The sequence below is a fragment of the Gymnodraco acuticeps genome, unplaced genomic scaffold, assembly GCF_902827175.1.
Source record: "Gymnodraco acuticeps unplaced genomic scaffold, fGymAcu1.1, whole genome shotgun sequence".
Classification (NCBI taxonomy): domain Eukaryota; kingdom Metazoa; phylum Chordata; class Actinopteri; order Perciformes; family Bathydraconidae; genus Gymnodraco; species Gymnodraco acuticeps.
Genome location: NW_022990178.1, coordinates 48,620 through 69,440, shown reverse-complemented (window position 1 = coordinate 69,440; position 20,821 = coordinate 48,620). Strand labels below are relative to the sequence as shown.

The 20,821-nt window shown below is 41.8% G+C and overlaps 1 protein-coding gene across 1 annotated transcript in view; it reads left to right on the top strand.

The window, feature by feature from the left end:
- Positions 1 to 590: 590 nt before the first annotated feature.
- The window catches only part of LOC117547213 (fibrillin-2-like), a gene marked incomplete at its 3' end in the record, with an annotated part of 67,518 nt that continues 47,287 nt past the window's right edge, over positions 591 to 20,821 (top strand). The window contains 2 exon segments of the mRNA XM_034217785.1: positions 591 to 748; positions 6,004 to 6,332. Of these exon segments, the coding sequence (XP_034073676.1) occupies positions 6,151 to 6,332 (182 nt within the window). The 5' untranslated portion in view covers positions 591 to 748; positions 6,004 to 6,150.

Below are 20,821 nucleotides of genomic sequence, written 5' to 3'. Positions count from 1 at the left end.
AAGCTGGTGAAGGTGCAGCTAGTTTGAATGACTTTGTATACTGCAGGGTAGCTGGTGGATTTACTCCAGGTGGAACTAAAGTCTGATTTAACACTTGATTAGATTTCACATCATTCATCCACATCTGTAAAGTAATTAAAGGTATTAATAAAATGTAGTGGAGTTAGAGTACACCATTTACCTCTGAACTAGTGGAGTAGAAGTACAAATTACACGTCTCTCAAAATGGTGCTTTAGTAGAGTACTTGAGTAAATGAACTTAGGTACTTTACTCCACTGAGTACACCTCACATTTAATTACTCATCATGACCTGTTCCCCTCACAATAATGTTAGGTACCCTGTTTTCATTATGTCTCCACAGCATGGATGCTTCTAAGGAGGCATCAAAGATCCTCTCCTCCGGTGAGAGCCTTATCTCCTCACTGAAGTAGCCTGAAGGTTTTTGTTGCAGGGTGATGATAGTGAAACCTGTTAGCCTCAGTGTGGAGTTTAGCTGCTTGGCCCCTGTTATAACAACTGTAGGAGTCTTGAGGAATGTGGGTTTGTCCTGCAGTCCGTTCCTACCCCCTCTCTCTCCCCCTGTCTCTGCCTGTGTCCCCTCCCCTCTTCCCAAACAGGGCATTTCCCTAACTTTTCCCTTTTTCTCACAAGGCTATAGTTCAATATTCCATTCTGGGGCACATATCCTCTCCCAAAAATTCCGACTCTGGGCTCCTCGACGCCGAGGCACTCCGCTTTGTTGCAAGGTATTGTGAGCCTTACATTACTGTTATCAATGGCTTTGATTGTGACTATTGTTCCAGGAGCCCGTGGTTAAGCGGGGATTATCTCTCTATGCATGTCTGTTTTGGAGAGGTAAGGGTCTTATTAGGAGGTTCAGATGCAGGGAGGTGGATGAAAAGTTGTTAATAAGCGGGTGGAGTTGCACTTTTACCGGCTTTTTTAGCAAATGCATGGTGCAAAAGAAATCCCCGATAGACTAGTCACGTTCTACTGTTTCATTGCTCTCATGTTGGAGTTTGGAATTAGCTTTCGTGGAAAGAAAATTCGGTAAAAAATGCAATGACTTATTTCCCATTTCGGTTTTACTCTCGGTTCCGCTGGAGAAGCTGATGTTGCGTTTTATTCATTCATAAAGTCGCGCGGAGCTGCAGAGAAATACTGCAACAAATATATAGAAAATGTGTATTTTTGTCATTTTGAGATCGATTTACATTTTGTATCCTTTTCCAATGTAGTAGCTGCACTTTATGACTGTAAGGGCATGACGTGTGTTTCTAAATATTGCATTTTCAGTAACTGCAACACACTTTTGCATCTCCTAATCTTCCTTTAAGCATGTTAAATACAGATGGGATTTTCAAGTCACTCTTCGATTACAATGGATGGTTTGTTAGTGAGATTTGGGGATGAGTTGATGACCAGATTCTGCAGACTGGAGGCTTTACCTGCCTTTTTCTGACAGCACTGTGAGGAGAGCTGTCTGTAATTGATCAGGCATTTCTTTTGTTCCGCATTGATCCCGCCTACATTCACTTCTCCTTCTGCTGCCAACTTTTTTCTCTTCAGTGGACTTTTTTCTTTTAATAACTCCATTTGAAGCTTAATTGGCAACGTCTATCTACTATATTACAACTCTCATTAATTGTGTATGATTGCAGTGATTAGAAAGTTGAGCGAGATTTGAGATAGAGGCACAATTAAGTACTTTTTGGGATAATGACATGCAACTTAATTATCTCTTAATTACCACGTCTTGTCTAGTCTTGCATCACTTCTGTCTTTTCTCTGTATGTTGGAGTAAGACAATCCTCTATCTGTCATCTCCCTCTAAAATAAAACTGAATCAGCAGGATGAGGGGCCTTATTTATTATCTTTTTTCTGCGTCCACCCCAGATATATAGACTAGTGTGGTTGGCCCCTTGGCTGAGGTTATATATCACTAGGGGCCCACAGTTATATAGTGGTTCATAATGAGGTAGAGAAGAGACAATAAACCTGAAGGCTGTTTCATTCAGATGAATGTTTTTCCAGGTTAACAGACTCAAGAAAAGCTTGTAGGTCTATATAAACTATGTTTGGGGTTAGCAAATAAACCCAAACTCCATAAATCATGAAAAATAATAGGAGCAATTAAATTAGTGCCTTTCAGGTTGTGTATTTGGTTGTTGTTTTCTCAGATCGTTGGTTAGGGACATTTTTTGTTTGATTGATCATCTTTACCTCACCACTTAACTCCCTCTCTGGCTCCCTCTAGGCCAGGGGTGTCAAACTCAAATACACAGTGGGCCAAAATAAAAAAAAGGGTACTAGTCGAGGGCCGGACTGGTTCAATGTTTATTGCAGAACTTATTGAAATGAACTTATTGCACATATTAAACCTGGAACTAAGAAAGCTTAAATGATTGCCTATAAAAACAACATTAAACATTAAATAATCAGTTGCATTCATTTCTTATGGCTCTATCTGCAGCTTTTCCAGAGTCATTTCTTATGATTACATTTTCCCACAGGCCAACAACAGCTTCAACAAAACTATTTCCCTCAAAGAGAAAACCAAACATGCCCTGTTGTCCTGAGAGAAAGTGCAGAAGGAAGCATCCATTAAACTCAGTGTGCTGCTCTGTGATGCTAGTTCAGATACTTGGCATCTCCTCTTGGGTGCAAGGTCATCAATGTTTGGGCTCAGGCTCTGAGCTGAGGAGACCCTCAGGATGGAGTGAAGGTGTGCGTGCAATATACCGGCGGGCCAGATCTAATAGGAATTTAAAATGATCCTGCGGGCCGAAATTAAATCCACCAAGGGCCTGATTTGGCCCCCGGGCCTTGAGTTTGACACATGTACTCTAGGCAAACATGTGTGATTTAGGGCAGGGATCCCCAACATGTTTGGCTTCTGACCCTTTAAATTCAAGCAATGCCTCTTTATGGCCCGTGGTAACAGTTTGCACCTATGAGATGAGAGCTTTGCCCCTTTTTTCCTGTATTAAATATGTTTTTCAGAGGCCCAAAGAGGCCAAAAACAACTCACTATGTAGACATGTTTCAGTTTAAAACAGCTTTCGGGAGTTGAGATGATTTTTATTTGCATTCACATCCCTTTTAATGTAAAAAAACACAACATATTCAACAGCTCCGGGTCTCTGACATTGAACATGTCTGTGTAATCACTTTACGACTTCTCTCTGTGTAGTGCAGTCACTACATACAGTATGTGGAGTCTGTGCAGTGATAAACCACTTATGGCACGGCTTTGAAGTGCTATAGGGAAAACAGATTGTTGGAACTCAGGGTTTAACGTGTTTCTACGATTTCCTTGCATGCTCTTCTTTATTCACCTCACAACTCATGTTTTCTCTTTTCTAAAAATAACCACCGAGCTTGTCACAAACAGATAAATCAAATCAGTGGATAATTCCTTTGGAAACCATTTCACAACAGAATGGCAAGATGTCTTGTTCATAGATTTTTCAAAGCTCAGGAAATGTATGAGAATGGTTGAAGCTGTATCCTATGGTTAAACATGATTTGTAAGATCAATGATTCCCAACCAGGGATAAAGGGGATAACTCTGCAGATATGTGGACAGGTCGATTATACTTTTGTTACAATAACCGTAAGCCTCCTGTCAACCTAAACTATTTATACCACACAGAAATCATGTGTTGCATAGAAACTAGCTACCAGCTCAGCCAAAAAGCTTTAAGGAAAACCCTTTAAGAGCTTTTAGGAGAATATGAAATACATGGAGATCCCAGGACGGATGGACGTGCAATAGAGGTCATGTGTACAGTATAACCAACATAATTAAATTACAACAACAACAACAACAACACACCATATGACTTAAGGATTTAAGCATCTTCCAGGCATTACAAAATGAATGGAGCCTCGAAATATGGAAACAACATGGAAACTTCAAAGAAAATGTGTTGTAGGCTTATTTTATTTATCAGAATATTTCTGGTTTTTCTGTGACAACAAAACACAGAGGAAACGGATCAGATCGTATCTGAAATGTGCACCAAAAGCTTGGCTAACTTTGGAAAGTAGTTGTTGTGACTCAAGGGGTCGTTCACATGACATATCCTAGTTGGAAACGTTTTTTTAGAATAATTTAGAAGCCAGTCTGCTGTGGCTCGGAGAGAAAATGGGTGTCTGTCAATCAGAGGGTCAGTGGATCGATCCATATCCTCATATGAACATCTCAGACTAAATAAAAAAAATCGATGAGCTGAACCACTGGACCTCCTTTGATGAGTCTCTCTGTATTTTAAAGTTGACCTATTATGCAAAATCCTCTTCTTCATGTCTCTTCTACATCAACATGTGTCCCCTCTTCTTCATGTCTCTTCTACATCAACATGTGTCCCCTCTTCTTCATGTGTCTTCTACATCAACATGTGTCCCCTCTTCTTCATGTCTCTTCTACATCAACATGTGTCCCCTCTTCTTCATGTCTCTTCTACGTCAACATGTGTCCCTCTTCTCCATGTCTCTTCTACGTCAACATGTGTCCCCTCTTCTCCATGTCTCTTCTACATCAACATGTGTCCCCTCTTCTCCATGTCTCTTCTTCATCAACATGTGTCCCCTCTTCTTCATGTCTCTTCTACATCAACATGTGTCCCCTCTTCTTCATGTCTCTTCTACATCAACATGTGTCCCCTCTTCTTCATGTCTCTTCTACATCAGCATGTGTCCCCTCTTCTTCATGTCTCTTCTACATCAACATGTGTCCCCGCTTCTCCATGTCTCTTCTTCATCAACATGTGTCCCCTCTTCTTCATGTCTCTTCTACATCAACATGTGTCCCCTCTTCTTCATGTCTCTTCTACATCAACACGTGTCCCCTCTTCTTCATGTTTCTTCTACATCAACATGTGTCCCCTCTTCTTCATGTCTCTTCTACGTCAACATTGTCCCCTCTTCTCCATGTCTCTTCTACGTCAACATGTGTCCCCTCTTCTTCATGTCTCTTCTACATCAACATGTGTCCCCCTCTTCTCCATGTCTCTTCTTCATCAAACATGTGTCCCCTCTTCTTCATGTCTCTTCTTCATCAACATGTGTCCCCTCTTCTTCATGTCTCTTCTTCATCAACATGTGTCCCCTCTTCTCCATGTCTCTTCTTCATCAACATGTGTCCCCTCTTCTTCATGTCTCTTCTACATCAACATGTGTCCCCTCTTCTCCATGTCTCTTCTTCATCAACATGTGTCCCCTCTTCTTCATGTCTCTTCTACATCAACATGTGTCCCCTCTTCTTCATGTCTCTTCTTCATCAACATGTGTCCCCTCTTCTTCATGTCTCTTCTACATCAACATGTGTCCCCCTCTTCTTCATCTCTCTTCTACATCAACATGTGTCCCCTCTTCTTCATGTCTCTTCTACATCAACATGTGTCCCCTCTTCTCCATGTCTCTTCTTCATCAACATGTGTCCCCTCTTCTTCATGTCTCTTCTACATCAACATGTGTCCCCTCTTCTTCATGTCTCTTCTTCATCAACATGTGTCCCCTCTGTGGAAAGAGACTCTGAAAGTTTCAGGAACAAAGATTCTCTCTCTTTTTGTCCTGATCCATTTCTATAAAAACCTGTCGGAAAATGAGCTGATCAGATGTTGGCCACTTTATGATGTCACAACGATTTTTTGTCTTGTGTAACCATTAGCCAATCACCAACCAAGGTAACCCCCCCCCCCTTATCACCTGAATCTCCTCCTAGAGCACCATTGTGTTCTTTGTAACCAAATCTCTCTCAGAGGGGCGTGGGGAGGGGCTCCTTATTTTCATCTAAAGTAACAGACAGAGAATCAGCACTTTGGAAACAGGGCTGAAACAGAGGGGATTATGGGTAATGCTGCAATGATCTGTTTGGTGTTTCAGCCAATCAGAGACAGGTTTTGTATATATCTGAGACCTGTGATATATTGATGAAAAACAGTATAATAGGGGACCTTTAATGTGTTTCTAATCTCCTATCTTCTCTCTGCCTAGCCCCTGCTTTGGAGTGCACACCAGGACTTCTGATCTAGATCCCGGTCTAGACTCCTCAGCCTGGGTCCACACGGTGAACGGCGAGCCAGAGAGAGTGCGAGGTAACAGGGAGGTAACTGCGTTTTGGAGGGATAGCCAGACGGACCGATGGCATCAGGGAAGCTGGTCCAGGTGCTGCTGGGATGGGCGGCCATGTGTGTCGGGTCGTTCCACTTGTGTTGGGGTGAAACTCCCGGGACAGGACAGCACCAAGCGAGCCGCTTCACCGGCACCGAGGACCAGAGAGAGGTGCAGCGGGTCAGACGCCGCGGCCAGGAGACTCTGAGAGGGTAAGGACCGCCATCTCTGTGTGTGTGGGACGAATCCCAAATGAGACACATAACAGAGTTTGGATTCATTCTTATTATACTATATTCAGCTTCATCAGAATATTTTTTTTGTATTCAATAACAGTTGCTCCATTTTAGAATAGTATTTATAAAAAACAAATAGTAACACATTCCTTTTTAAACATTGAAAGTAAAAAATTACATAGCATAAAAGTACAAACCATTTGTTTTAACAAGAACAATTAAAACAATATTAAATATATTAACACTGAATTGCACGGTGTAAAAAATTGTTTTCTTGATGGTGAAGTCCAGTTTTTAAAGTGTTTGATGGCGAAAGGCAGGAATGACTCTCCTTGGCATTTTTATCATTCATAAAATCAAGTACTAAAAAGAAGAATAGTGCATAACGTTTGCTTTTGCGTACACAACTGGGAGCATTCGCAACAGTATCTGGAGAAAGTTCAAAATATCAATGTCTTTCCTCTGCCTGCCTTCTTTCTCTGGCAGCTTTCTTTCAACTGCTGTGCTTTCTGGGCTGGGGCCAAGCCCGACTTATACCAAATTATGCTGCTGAATACTACCACATTGTTTCCCCAAAAACAGCACATGTTCAACCTTAACGGGCCACATTGAAATCTCCCAGTGTATTCACAGCAAATGGACCTTTTCAGCCTCCTTTACATCTCATGAGTGGATGACCAGTGAGTATGACCCAAATTCCACTGAGTGTATTAGTGAAGCTGGAGAAAGGACTGCAGGAGGGGAGATTTTAGGCCCTGGTGTTTAAGGTTAAGGCAGAGATATGTTGTGTGTGTACATATGATCATACATGAGCAAGTTGTAAAAGAGGCCTTATTATGATTTCCCTTTCCTGTAGTGTGTTATAAAGGCTTGTGTGCATGTAAATGGTCTGCAAAGGCTTAAATCCTAAAGTTGGCCCCCTCCCCCAAACTCCTTTGTCTGTGACACCACTACGTAACACGCGCGTTTCTATTGGCTAGCGCTCAAACACATTGTACGTGATAGGCTAAGGGGGCGGGACATCTCTAAGCGGCTGACCAATCACAAAAGAGCAGACTGGGCTCTGGTTTCAGACAGATGGTGAAAAGAGGTGCTGCAGGACAGGCAGTATGAGAAAAATAGTTTTGTGAACATTAAAGCATGGAGACATGTCCCAGTAGAGGCACTACCAGTGGCGGCTGGTGGAAAATATTTTTGGTGGGGCTTTTGATATAGTGAGTAAACACATTTTTTTTGGGAGAAATGACCCCTTAAATTAGGACTTCTGGTGATGTAATGGCGCGTTTCCAGTGCAGCGCGGAGCTCGCTTTAATGCTGCGTTCACACCGGACGCGATGCGAATATTCGCTTCGCTCTAACGGAGCGTCCACACAGCAGCGTGCGTTGACGCTTGGAGGTGGGCGTATCTGAAGCTTGGGGATTTTTTGCGACCAACACGACCAACAACCAATCACATGAATCTCCCGCCCCCGACATACAAAGCAATAGCAATGTTAAAACGAAGTAAACTGGATACAAAATCCCCAAACAGGCGAAAACCTACCAGTTTCACCCACTGTCTCTGCCACCTCCCTCCATGCCTCGCTCCTCCGGTTTGTATCCCGGTAGATGAACAGAGACTGATCATACAGCACCGGGTGATTCACTACCGCTACAATGAATTTTCGCTAAATTTTTTTGAATATGAGGAAATGACCTGCGTAGTCTCTCCCAGCATACACGCGGTTTGATTGGCTAGCGATTGTAGTGGCATAAACGGGATTTCATTGGCTGACGCCTCCGTCGAGGCGTCAAAAGTTGAACATTGCTCAACTTTTGACGCCAGCAACGCTCCACGTCGCTTCCCAAAATGCAGTTCGGCTAAAAGTGACGTCACCCCATTCAAAGTGAATGGGCAGAAGCGTTGGAAGCTTCAACGCACGCCGCTGTGTGGACGGGCCGTGAAGGCTCCTATCGCATCGCTCTAGTCGCTCGAGTTTCACCGCGGCTGCCAGCTGTGTTTACTCGCATCATTCAAACAAGACGCGCTGGCTAGGGAGCTACAACTACAACAAAATGAACATATTTTACCGTGATTAAATTGTAATACACGTTTCTAAATTATGCCGACGTAACAACATACTGATACCGGTTAGTAAAAACCATGAATTAATGCTTTGACAAGTCTGCAGACAGACGGCAGGCGAAAAACCTTTTAGAATGCTTGTTTTCTGAATGGAGCTTGGCTAAGCTAACGTTATATGTTCCGACCGTCCACACTCACAACAACGGCCTATACAGACATAAATAAACCAGCGACTGTATTCTCCATGACACAGACAGTCTGTGGTTTGTACTTGTTTAACTTTAACTAGTTTCTGAACAGATCGTATCTGTCCCCGCCCGGCTGTTTGAAGAGCAAGCATGGGAAACAAAAGATAGCATTTACCTGTTTGCATCGTTTGCATCCAGCTAGCTTCATTGATACGTTTTGTTTTTTTCACGAGCTTGCTGTGATATATACAAATCGGGTTGGTCCGGTCCAAGGTCTTTAAGTATCAATTTATCTCCCAAACTTCTCCTTTGGAAAGGATTGGAGAGTAGCTCTTGCACGGAATTGGGTGCGGACCGAGGTCCGGCGACTCCACCTGCACACCATTCTAAATACTGCGTCACCTTGGTCACTCACGAGTCTAAAAAACAACTCACGTCACGTAAGCAACGTGGGCGCCAACGTGAGCGCCCTCGTGACCAAAATATTTGACGGCGCTGATTGGCTGAAATTATGTTTCGGCGGCACAGTTTACTATTGAGACTTTTGCAACGTGCTGGTTGCTGCTGTTTGGCTCGGGGGCTCCTTGCACGGCGCCCGGTAATGATAAACCAATGCCACGGGCAAGGCCAGGCAGGAAACATGTGACTTATCAGTAACTTTAGACATCGTAACACAATTTTAATCGAGATTTTATTGTAGATTATACATTTTACTGATACCAATTGTATGATATTTACCTTGTTCATTACAAATAAAAATATAAAATATATATATTTTTTAAATATATATTTTTTTAATTTAATTTTTTTTTTAAATTTTTTTTTTGAATGTGGGAAGAGGTGGGGCGGCGCCCCTAGCGCCCCTATGGGCCGGCCGCCACTGGGCACTACATACAAATATGAACCTGAAAATGAGCAGAATAGCCTTTTAAGGTGTTGTTCATTTGAGTATCCAGTCAAATTACCTCCAGCGATCACCTCTCCCAAGCTTCAGCCCCCCACTTTGTTACCCAAACACCATGACTCTGGGTGTGGGACGTAAGTCGGCGCAGGAGAGAGTTTTCACTGTATATTTCGCCACTTCTTGAAAAACAAAGGATGTTTTGTTGGGGCCCGTTTTTCAGTGTCTGCATCAGTTATTCCAATCAGACTCCCATCTGTCCCAGCTTATGGTTTCCCCCGGTGCCAAGCCACAGGAAATGAGGTATTCGTATCACCCAAGGGGGGTATGAAAAGGGGCATTTGTTTCACTGCTGTAGGTGACAAAGCAGCAGAGAGGAGAACACAGAGCAGGACAAGTATTAAAGAAAGAAAGCACATGCGGAAATTATAGATGAGATGAAGAGGAGATTGGATAAGAGAGATAAAGAGACATATATCAAGTAAAAGTGTTTTCAGTTATGTCTTAGTGAAGGGTAATGCAACACAGTCCCAGAACTGGTGTTTTCTCTAAAAACATACTCAGTGAGAACCCCCACTGCTTAAAAGAAATACATTTGTCTGCCTTGTCACTCATTTTTGGTTAATATAGAAGGCATTTGTCCAAAGAAAATCCTCCCTCGAGACAGAGGGGGACATTTTATAAAAACTTGGTGGTCCCTTAACATTTTCTTCACTAAAGTCTATTGTACAGCCACCGTGAGTCATTTTGTGTGTTCATTGAACCATGAATGAGTTTATTGGCATTGAACTTCAAACCTTACATATAATCCGTCTGAACAATATCTCACATTCACGGATTGGCCAGCGAGACCTTGCACAATAGCACATTATTTCCCTCAAGTTGAGTGTGATTTCCTGAGAACTTGCAACAAAAAGCCTGCAGACTTTTTCCACTACATTGTTAAGTTCTGGAAACAGTGGCGTGTAAGAAATGAAATGCTCTTGTTGTGATAGTTCTGTAGTAAATACGTGATAGGTGACACAATATCTTTGAAATGTAGGGTATGTTAAGGATTAAAAAAAACTCTGTTTGGATGTTGGGCTTCAGGCCAGAATGAGTATGTTATTTTATAAAATGTTTGATTATTTTCATGGGTTTTCTAGGTGTTGCCTGGTAACTGTCACTTGAATTGAAAGCTCCCATGATGGCAGGCCAAACCAAATGGCTGTAATGTGTTGGTTTTATTTTCAGTTACTGTTTGAGTATCGTTGCCTGAAAAAGATCACAGTTAATCTGGATTCGGTTAAAATTAGTCATCAGCAAAGTGAGCATTATTCATCTGAGAGCTGGACAGAAGCCATCGGGTGAAGAAATCACACGATGAGAAAGTGTTTGGCTTCGTGTAATCAGAGCCAAATGTTTCTTACACTGGCTGTGTTACAGTTACTACAACTCATTCACCCCGACTAGAGCCGCAACAATTGGTCTATTGATAGAAAACAGAAACTATTTTGATAATAGATGAATCACTAAAGTGGTTTTTCAAGCAAAAATGTCAGATATTGCTGTTGATAGCCTCTAATTTGTGAAGCTTTCCTGCTTTTCTCTGGTTTATGTCACATTAAAGTGAGTATATTTGGGTTTTGGGCTGATAATACAATTTGAAGACTGGGATGAACATGTTTCACTCTTAGAAAATACCTTGCTCAAGATGTCCACTAGTTTGCAAATAACTCTTGGCTTGTGTTATTGTAATATTTAAACACAAATGGCCAATGTAAATAATGCTTTAGCAAGCATGTTGCTCTATCATTAATTGTTTATTATTCTTAAATTGAAACAAAATATAATGACGATTAAACGATGAATCTATAAACCAATTGTGAAAAGGCGAAGAAGTCATACTTTATTAATCGCCCAGGTTTGAAATTAAGGTTAGGGTTCAAGGTTTCCTGGTTAGGAATAGTTAACACTGACCTACCAATCTGTGTGTGTGTGTGTGTGTGTGTGTGTGTGTGTGTGTGTGTGTGGTGTGTGTGTGTGTGTGTGTGTGTGTGGTGTGTGTGTGTGTGTGTGTGTGTGTGTGTGTGTGTGTGTGTGTGTGGCCTAGCATTACTATACTTGTGGGGACCTAAATCTGTTTACATAGTCACATGTGGGGACTCGCCTCCCTTATGGGGACAAAATGGAGGTCCCCATGAGGGGAATCATTAATTTTAGGGTGAAGACTTGGTTAGGGTTAGGCATGTGTTGGTTATGGTTAAGGTTAGGATAAGCCTCCAGGAAATGCATGTAAGTCAATGTAATGTCCCCTGAAGTGATGTATACATGGTGTGTGTGTGTGTGTGTGTGTGTGTGTGTGTGTGTGTGTGTGTGGGTGTGTGTGTGTGTGTGTGTGTGTGTGTGTGTGTGTGTGTGTGTGTGTGTGTGTGTGTGTGTGTGTGTGTGTGTGTGTGTGTGTGTGTGTGTGTGTGGTGTGTGTGTGTGTTGTGTGTGTGTGTGTGTGTGTTGTGTGTGTGTGTGTGTGTGTGTGTGTGTGTGTGTGATTATTTGTTAGGAAAGTAGTCAAACTTTGTAAATCGCCCAGGTATGAAATTAGGGTTAGGGTTAGTTGCAGCTCTTAACCCATCACACTATAATCCATGCTAAAAGCAAGGCTTGTTCTACATGATAATGCTTTTATGTAAGAGCTGCAGGGATCACAGTGGACTATCAGAGCCTCAGTGTGGGCTTCTCAGCTCCTCTGTGTGGGAGATGGAGGGAGCTGAGGTTAATGATGGTCATTACGCTGGCCTTGGGCTGCTGGTGCAGTGTTTATTTACTGGCTGGAGCTCCATATCCCCTGCTCCGTCTCTGGTGGCTCTGGCTCTGATGCTGGCTGACTCTGATTTATTGGCTCCCTCCGCACACTGCAGCCTGGCACCGGTCCACTCCAGGGCGGTATCTGATCCGACCTGAAGCTGCAGTGCTGGCCTGGGTTTGATGAAGGGCGATTGAATGTATGGTTGCTGTAAATGTATTTTTGTTCAAAGTCCAGGAGTATTTTAAAGAAAAGGAGACAAGGTCAGGAAGTTTAAAGAATATTTAATAAAGTAGCGTTGTAGTGGATCTAACAAAAAGTGTTCACAGCTGTGGGCAGGAGAAGAGAGAGACCGTGTCTCCCCATATATTCTAATATATATCATTCAGTAGTCCTCTTCTCATTGGTTGCATCGACGAGGGGCGTGTCTTCCTCTTGGCTCCTTGCTGAATTGGCGTTAGATTTCTCCCGCGAGTTGATTAGTATGGCGTCAATAAGGAGGATTAGACGTTGTGTGTTTAATGTGTAACACCACAGGTCACTTCTCCCTATATTCTCATTCATAACATTCTAACGGCTAAAAACAAAGATAGAAAAGAAAGAAAAGCTTGAGGCAGGACTCTTACATTTTGAAAGCCCTACAAACTAGGGCTGCACCCTGGATGTTTAAAGAGAACTGGATACAGCGTGGGAGGCAGGTCCCCATTCATTTCTAGAAAGGTTGCTCAGTGGTGAAGCCAAAACGGCCTGACTCTTTAGAAAAGAAAACGTCCTGGATCTAGTAGCAATCTTCTACATCAACTTAAAGCATGCACACTTGAATTTATTTGAAGCCCGACTCCAATGTGCTCGGTCACGGCCAATCTCGGCTCAGCCAGATGATTTGACGAGGGAAAATAACTCTGGATTTGACTTTTAGCGAATTTTTGCGACTTTTAGGCCATTAGTTTAAATAATGGCTATTCAAGTGTTCGCCTTGTGTATCTGCTGAGTGTCAGACGTCTCTTTCCAAATTTAAGTTAACAGCAAAAAGCATTTTTCGACCCAAAAAATGTCAGGGCGATTTGGCAGTACGATTTGGAAAACATAACTAATTGCCATTGTTTTGGCTGATATTGCAATATGTTTCGCAATATTAGATGGATGATCCTTTTCGAAACATTATTTCACTTATCTTTGAAAAATATATTCAAATGATCCTGGTGTAGAGGTCTCTAAGGACATCATTTGCCATGGTCTTTGGATTAAACACTAGCAATTACCGAGAGGTTTTACCTTCACGCTTACAATTATGTGTTACTAGGTTGCAAGTTTCCAATGCTGCTTTTCCTTGTGAGTTTTATAGCTGGTAAATCAACCACACACACCTTGTGTTGTTCAAGATAGAAGTCTCTATTTTTCACAACGTTTACACATAGTGGGATTACTCTGAGGAACTGTACCAAACAAGGATTATTTTTAAGTCTGTATAATACCTCTTGTTGGTCGGGACTTCTCTGCAGCTTCACATTCTCACATATTTGTCTTTACCAAAAATTGCCCATAATGCCTTTTCAATGAAACTTCGATTAATTATGCATCCCTACCACAAACTAAAAGTTGAATGCTTTTAGTTTAACAAGATCTTTTGTATGCTAGAGTTAAACAATCCAGCCAAGTTCTCTTTTTCTTCTTCTCCTGAAACCACCAACCTTATTAACTGAGGCCAGCTTGGCCCAGCTTTACTCAGCTCTGGATAACTTGGCAGACAATCAGCCCCAAAGCAGAGAATTACTTTCAGACACTGAAGTCCCTTTCAGGATAACGTCAGTACCACCCGGATGGCCTGGATGGGGTCCTCTATACACAATCTGTCTTATTTAAGTTTAAGACAATGGATGCGACAGATCAAACCCTTTGGGGCGGTGGTGGCGAAGTCGATAGGGACTTGGCTTGGCAACTGGAAGGTCACTAGTTCAAGTCCCGGCAAGACCAAGTGCTACAGAGGTGTCCCTGAGCAAGGCACCGTTCCCTACACTGCTCCCCGGGCGCTGTTCAAAATGGCAGCCCACTGCTCCTAACACTAGGATGGGTCAAATGCAGAGAAACAATTTCCCCACGGGGATTAATAAAGTATATCAAATCAAATCAAACCCTAACCCTAGCCACCTTTAAAGTATATGAGGACAAAGGAAGGGAAAAAACACCCTCAAAAGGAAGAATTTAGGACTTTTTGTGATGAGTTGCCAGTTTCCCTTTCTGTTTTATGTGCATTAGGTTCCATTTCAGGTTTTTTATGTGTCTGCATTTTTGCCTACTGTACGTGCAGGCTAAGACTGAGCTGTAAAGACTGGATTATCTGGGACAGCTGATTGGCGTGTGGTGTGTTAATAACGTGCTGTAATATCAGTTTACTCACCACATTTGATTGGCCACATTGAGATCCAACCAATAAACAAACATCTTGCTCTTGCATGTAAAGGCATTGCATGAGCTTATTGCATGACACAAACTATAAACATATATTTCTCACTGCTTGGTTGACCAACGCACATCATGAGAGTATTTAGTAATTTACTGTACGTTTCTGCCAGCCATCTGTCACTCATTTATTGCTGCAACCAACAATTATGTATACTTGTGATTAGTCTACTGATTCTTTGTCTATTGTCTATTCATCATTTGGCATATAATAACACATATGGAAACATTTCCATCCTACTTTCTTAAAGTTCAAGGTCTTTAAATGTCAAAAGACAGTCACTCTAAAACTATATAAATTGAGATTTAAAATGTTGCCGTAACACTTTTGTACATTGTGAAGGACCAGGGTACGCAAAAACTAGCAATGCAGGTAGAGGAGGAAAAAATAAGGATTTCATATTTACCCAAAATACATATACAGTTTTTAGGATGGGCAACAAAATCAATTAGGATGAAGCATTTTTGAATTCCTTATAATATAAACAGATAGAATCTAGCATTCATTACATTACATTACATGTTACTTGTTAGACGCTTTTATCCAAAGCGACTTACATACTCAATACTGTGGGCAATCCCCACAGGAGCAGTTTGGGGTGAAGTGTTTCAGGGACACAACGACATGCTGACTGCAGTGGGGTTTGCACCTGCACAACCCACTGCGCCACACACCGCCATTCATTAATTAATAAACAAAAACTTCACCTAAATGAGAGCTTTTCTTCCCAAGAGCAACCCACACACACCCAGCCTTCCTCTCCACACTGCAGGAGTGTATGCCAATGCGGGCCAGTCCATTGTTGAGTGCAGTGGAGAGAAGACTGGGAGGCTTAGATTAAGTCGCCTCTTTAAACACCCCTCAAGGTTTTAGGGGAATGGCACAGTCCAATTAGGCTATGCATCTAGGTGGTGTTCATCAGTTCAGCCTTTTGCCAGGAGCAAGGTGAGCTGCAACACACTGACAATAGGAGTACCACACCACACAATTAACAATCACTATTTTAAACAAGATTGTGTGCACTCAATCTAGTAAAATAAAGTTGTTTAAAAAATGTCTCTGTGTATGTATGTTGTTAAAAGCATAACCTTTAGGATGTGTGGTTGGTTGTGAGGCCTGTATCCTTCACATACATGTTCCCATAAATGCTTGTTTAACCCTTTGAAAACAACACTTTAAAGTGTTTATAGTTGTTGTTGTTGTTGTTGTTGTTGTTGTTGTTGTTGTTGTTAGTAAAACTCACCTCTGATTGGTGTGTAAGAGCCTCATCGTCATCTGTAGTGTCTGTACATTCCCTGATCGTCCCCACTCTGATCTGATAGCTACAGACCCAGGTGTTGCTTCAGGCTGCATTACGTAAAGTTTTCCAGAGAAGGGTCAGATACCAGGCTTATGACCTGTGACCACACACACACACACACACACAAACACACACACACACACACACACACACACACACACACACACACACACACACACACACACACACACACACACACACACACACACACACACACCACACACACACACAGACAGACACCTGACCTGCATCAACTGTGAACTTCTGCTCAGTGTTTATGGAGAGAGACCGTCTGAAGTCGTTTTCCATGCCTGCCCGATGCTCCCCGTCATCGGTGGCAGTTTGATCTAAACTGTCCTGACCTTTGACCCCTGTGGATTCCTGCATGGCAAGACGACCGCAGGCTATAGCTGCAGGACTTGTTGACTTTTATTGCTGCAAATGTTGTTAATGTTTGGGAAAAAAACCTGAAGAAACCACCAAAACGTATTGCTTTACACCAGAAGAAATGTGAGCTCCTTAGCTATTATAATGTGACATGTTCATGTTGCCTTCCTTATGTCTCTACAATAGTCCAAAACGTAAAGTTATTTAGTTAACTGTTATATGACAAAGAGTAGCTGCAAAGTCTCACATTCGAAAAAATGAAATCCACAGAAAAACTCAATACTCTTCAACAAATGATGTAGAGCTCAAATGTAGCTTTTATTTTCACAATTAATTCAAATGCCGTTTGTTATTTATGATTAGTTGATTCATTGTTCTGTCAATAAAATGCGACATGTCTAAAACATTTCAACGAGACATATTGATCTTCCTGGCTAAATGTCAACCGTCCAAAAGTTAAAAAAATGACTGAATCGTTAATTGATCAAATAGTTTCTATCAGATGCCCTCTATCAACTACAGAGTAATGCACATGTTGATACCTTACGTGGTTATTTGGCGTGCTTCATGTCCCTAAATCCTATTCCCCTCCCCCCTTTGAAGTATGACTCCACTTTCCTTTTGTCTCTCATTCTTCATATTTCCCCCTGGATGAGGTGGCAGCCATTTTCCTTTTATTACTATTAATGGCAGTTAACGAGCGATCCACGGGCCGGGAGGCAGCTTCAAAGGCGGCGACATGGCCAGAGAAGAGTTAATCTCCTTTAGATTGAGCTCTGAGAACAGTGGGACATTTCATATATTGAGGAAAACCCCTGGGGCTTAAACTCATTTTTTTATGGCTGTCTTTCATTCTGTATTACTTCAGTTCATCCTCTAAAGCCTCCTCTCTGAGACCAGGCGTTGACCTGGAGGAAAGGCTGAGAGGGAGGAAGAATAACAAACCAGAGCACCTCAGGGTCAAACCCCAATAGTCCTTCATATATTGACATCCCCTCGGTCTGTAACAGTGGAAAACCTGCAGCGCTTCATGGAGAAATAGACCGGGGAAGACGTAGGGTTCACTGCTCATTAAGTGCTGGAATGCCGCTCCATGCATTTCTCAAGTTTTTCTCGGAGCTCAGTTTTTGCCCCAGAAATTCAACCCCCACTAAGGGTCTGGCCTCTTCTTGCTTTTACTGTTCTCTCTTTTTTCGTTTCCATATCTCCTCTCCCCACTCCTTTTTCCTGCTTCCTCCTCTTCTCAACACAAGCTTGTTTGTTTTCCCTCCCACTGATCCCTTGTTTCTTTTCCCACCGTCCCATCTTCCCACCCCCCTCATACCATCCATGTCTTTACACATAATATTTAGTTATTTACTGTCCTCCTCTGTAACACTGCCAACAATCTTATACTTGTTTAGGGCTCCGACTTGAGGCCCTATTATACTCATTTTCATTTTCATGTGAGTATTTATTATGCCTATGCTGCAGCACCTCTTTTCACCCTCTGTCTGAAACCAGAGCCCAGTCTGCTCTGATTGGTTAGCTGGTCGGCTCTGTTGTGATTGATCAACCGCTTCAAGATGTCCCGCCCCTTAGCCTATCACGTACAATGGATTGGAGCTAGGGCTGCTCAATTCATCGTATTTTAATCGCGATTACGATTATGGCTTGCAACGATTACGAAAACAACGTAATCGAAATAAAACGATTTTTTTAAATTAATATTATTAATTTATTTATTTTTGGGTTTTTCAGTTGAATTCTACTTAAAGTTCAGGCTAATCAACTGTTAAAAACATACTGTTCACATATTTATTTTTCAATAAATGGATGTTTTCAAAGTCAAAGTTTAATAATCGCAATTACAATTATTGACCCAAATAATCGAGATCATGATTTTTGCCATAATTGAGCAGCCCTAATTGGAGCACTATCCAATAGAAGCATGTAAGTGTTACATGGTGATGTCACTATGTTCAAAAAGTAGACAAATGATTTAAGCAAAAACCTATATACAGTAACACAGTACAGGAAAGGGGATGTAATACTTTTCTCTTGATAGACTTTAAGTGTAAAATAAGATGACTATTGGCTGCATCGCCACACTCTTCTCCTTCACTCTGTTTTTAAGTTTAGCAACCATAACGCTCTTCACACTTTCTAAAACAAACCCTCTGTGGATCTCCCGTCTTCCTGTTTTATTTTTAAACTCTACCTGTGTAAATATCTGCTGTCTGCTTGCCCACCTGTTTGTGCGTCCCTCTGTCTCTCGGTGCCATCTGGTAATGTGATTGGAAGTGAGCTCTGCTCTCCATCCATCAGAGATTCAAAGCCCAGCTGTCATCTCCCTGGTGACAGCCCCGGGGCTTCTGTCGATACGTCTGCTGAGGAGGAGAGGAAGGTCATCGGTTTCACACAGAACTTGAGAAGTTCATCAGGGCTAAGAATCCTCCTCTCCTTCTTTGGGCTGCAAATTCAACTTAAAGCTCAGACTTTCTTTTCTACATACAGGTCAGTTTAGTTGTAGTGAGGCTGTGAAAACAGTTGTAAAATGTCTAACGTGGCTCTGGAGGGATCTTTGCAGAGTCTGAAATAATAACTCAGATGATGTCTCCTATGTTAGGCTTCAGACTTCAAATGTTTGACGGACAGCCTGTGTTATAAAACAGGAAACATGGAGTTTGAATGATGAGGGAATTTTACAGGCATGGAGGGTCTAATAAAGTGCTGCTGGGATGACGTGTTTTCTCACGTTAACGTTACACTCGTTCCCCCGATAAAAACACAATGGCTTTGGGATTTTGGAGTATAACAGAAGATAAACAATTATATTTGGAAAGCAGCAGTTTGTGATCCTTACAAGTTTTGTCCAGCACCGTAATCTTCACAAATTCACACTACAAATAGACTTGCCAGAAGTAAGTCACTGTCGCTAAGCTAAAGGCGGCTAATGTTAGCCATGATGAGGTTTTATAGACACTTCTATAATATATAAAGGTACGCTTCCACTGTACATACTGTATGTGCCAGATTTGTTCCAGTTTGTAACTCTTACAACCTCAGAACCAGTGCCTGGATACGGGTCCAGGTTCCTGCCGTTCGGACTGAAAAAGGAGTCTTTTTTTTTATGGTCCTTGGAATGACCTTCAATCAAGCCTCAAACTGACGGCAGTTGTCTCAATAGCCTGTTTTAAATTGAAGTTGTCTGAAGTCCTTACCATCAGCTGCTCTTGCAGTAATAAGTAGTGCCTTTCTTACTGTCGTATGTGCTCAATGTAGTGACTGCTTTTTCGTCTTTTGTTTTCTTAGTTGTGTTCTCTGTATTTTACATGTTTGTGTTATGTGTAACGTTGCTGCCTTCTTGGCCGGCTCAGCATTGTAAATGAGATTTTATCTATCTGGTTAAATAAAGGTTAAATAAAAAATTGTTATCATTCGTCTTTTATACATACAACATATGTTATGTCATAGAACAACACTTTAGATGTCTCTAGCTTGTGCTACCCAGAGATTTCATTTCAGGCCTCCTTTATATAAAATAAACACTGACCCCAAAACCCAGAAACAGGAAATGCTAACTCACTTTAGTACTCATTCCTCTAGCTCTCTTGCTTCATAGAAAATGTCTAAGTCAATATACTTCTTGAGGAAAAGTCTTCTTGTGTTATAAAATAGGGAATATGAAGTTAAAGAGTGTTAGTTTATTGTATTTGTAGCTTTTTTATTCCTAACGTCTGTGCTTTCAACTACTGAGGGACAACAGAAAAGAGCTAACTAGCTAACACTGCCCTTATTCCCACCATTTTATAAATAAGCACTGTCTCTTTAAAATAAACCATATACCCTTATAAAGGCTTGATAAATAGTTGCCTTTCTAGTTCTTCATCATTTTAAAAACACACAGGGTAATCTAGCATCACTTTAAACTGTCGTAAATGATTTCCATGATCCCTGTTGCAAACGACTTTACCATGAGCATCTGGATCAGACTTTATCCAAAGTTGTGGTCCCTCAAATCTCAGTCCTGCCATGGGCAAATGCAAACAAGTAACCACCAACACACAGAGGACCACAGCCGCCATTATGCGCTTTGAAAGGTCACTAAGGGTATCATTATTATCACCACACAGTTGGAATCCCTTCAGCTTGTTAAACAGCTTCATGCAGCGCTGACTCACACACACTTCCTTATATTATGTGGATTTTTGCTTTGGGATTGGAGCATGTTGGGACTTTTCCTCTGTTCCTAAATAAACCTGGTTAAAAGTAGTTGTGTAATTATTCCCGGTAGATCAAAACTGGGCATTCGTTGGTCAGGCAGCTGTGTGTGTGTGCGCGCGTGTGCGCGCGCGTGTGTGTGTGGTGTGTGTGGTGTGTGTGTGTGTGTGTGTGTGTG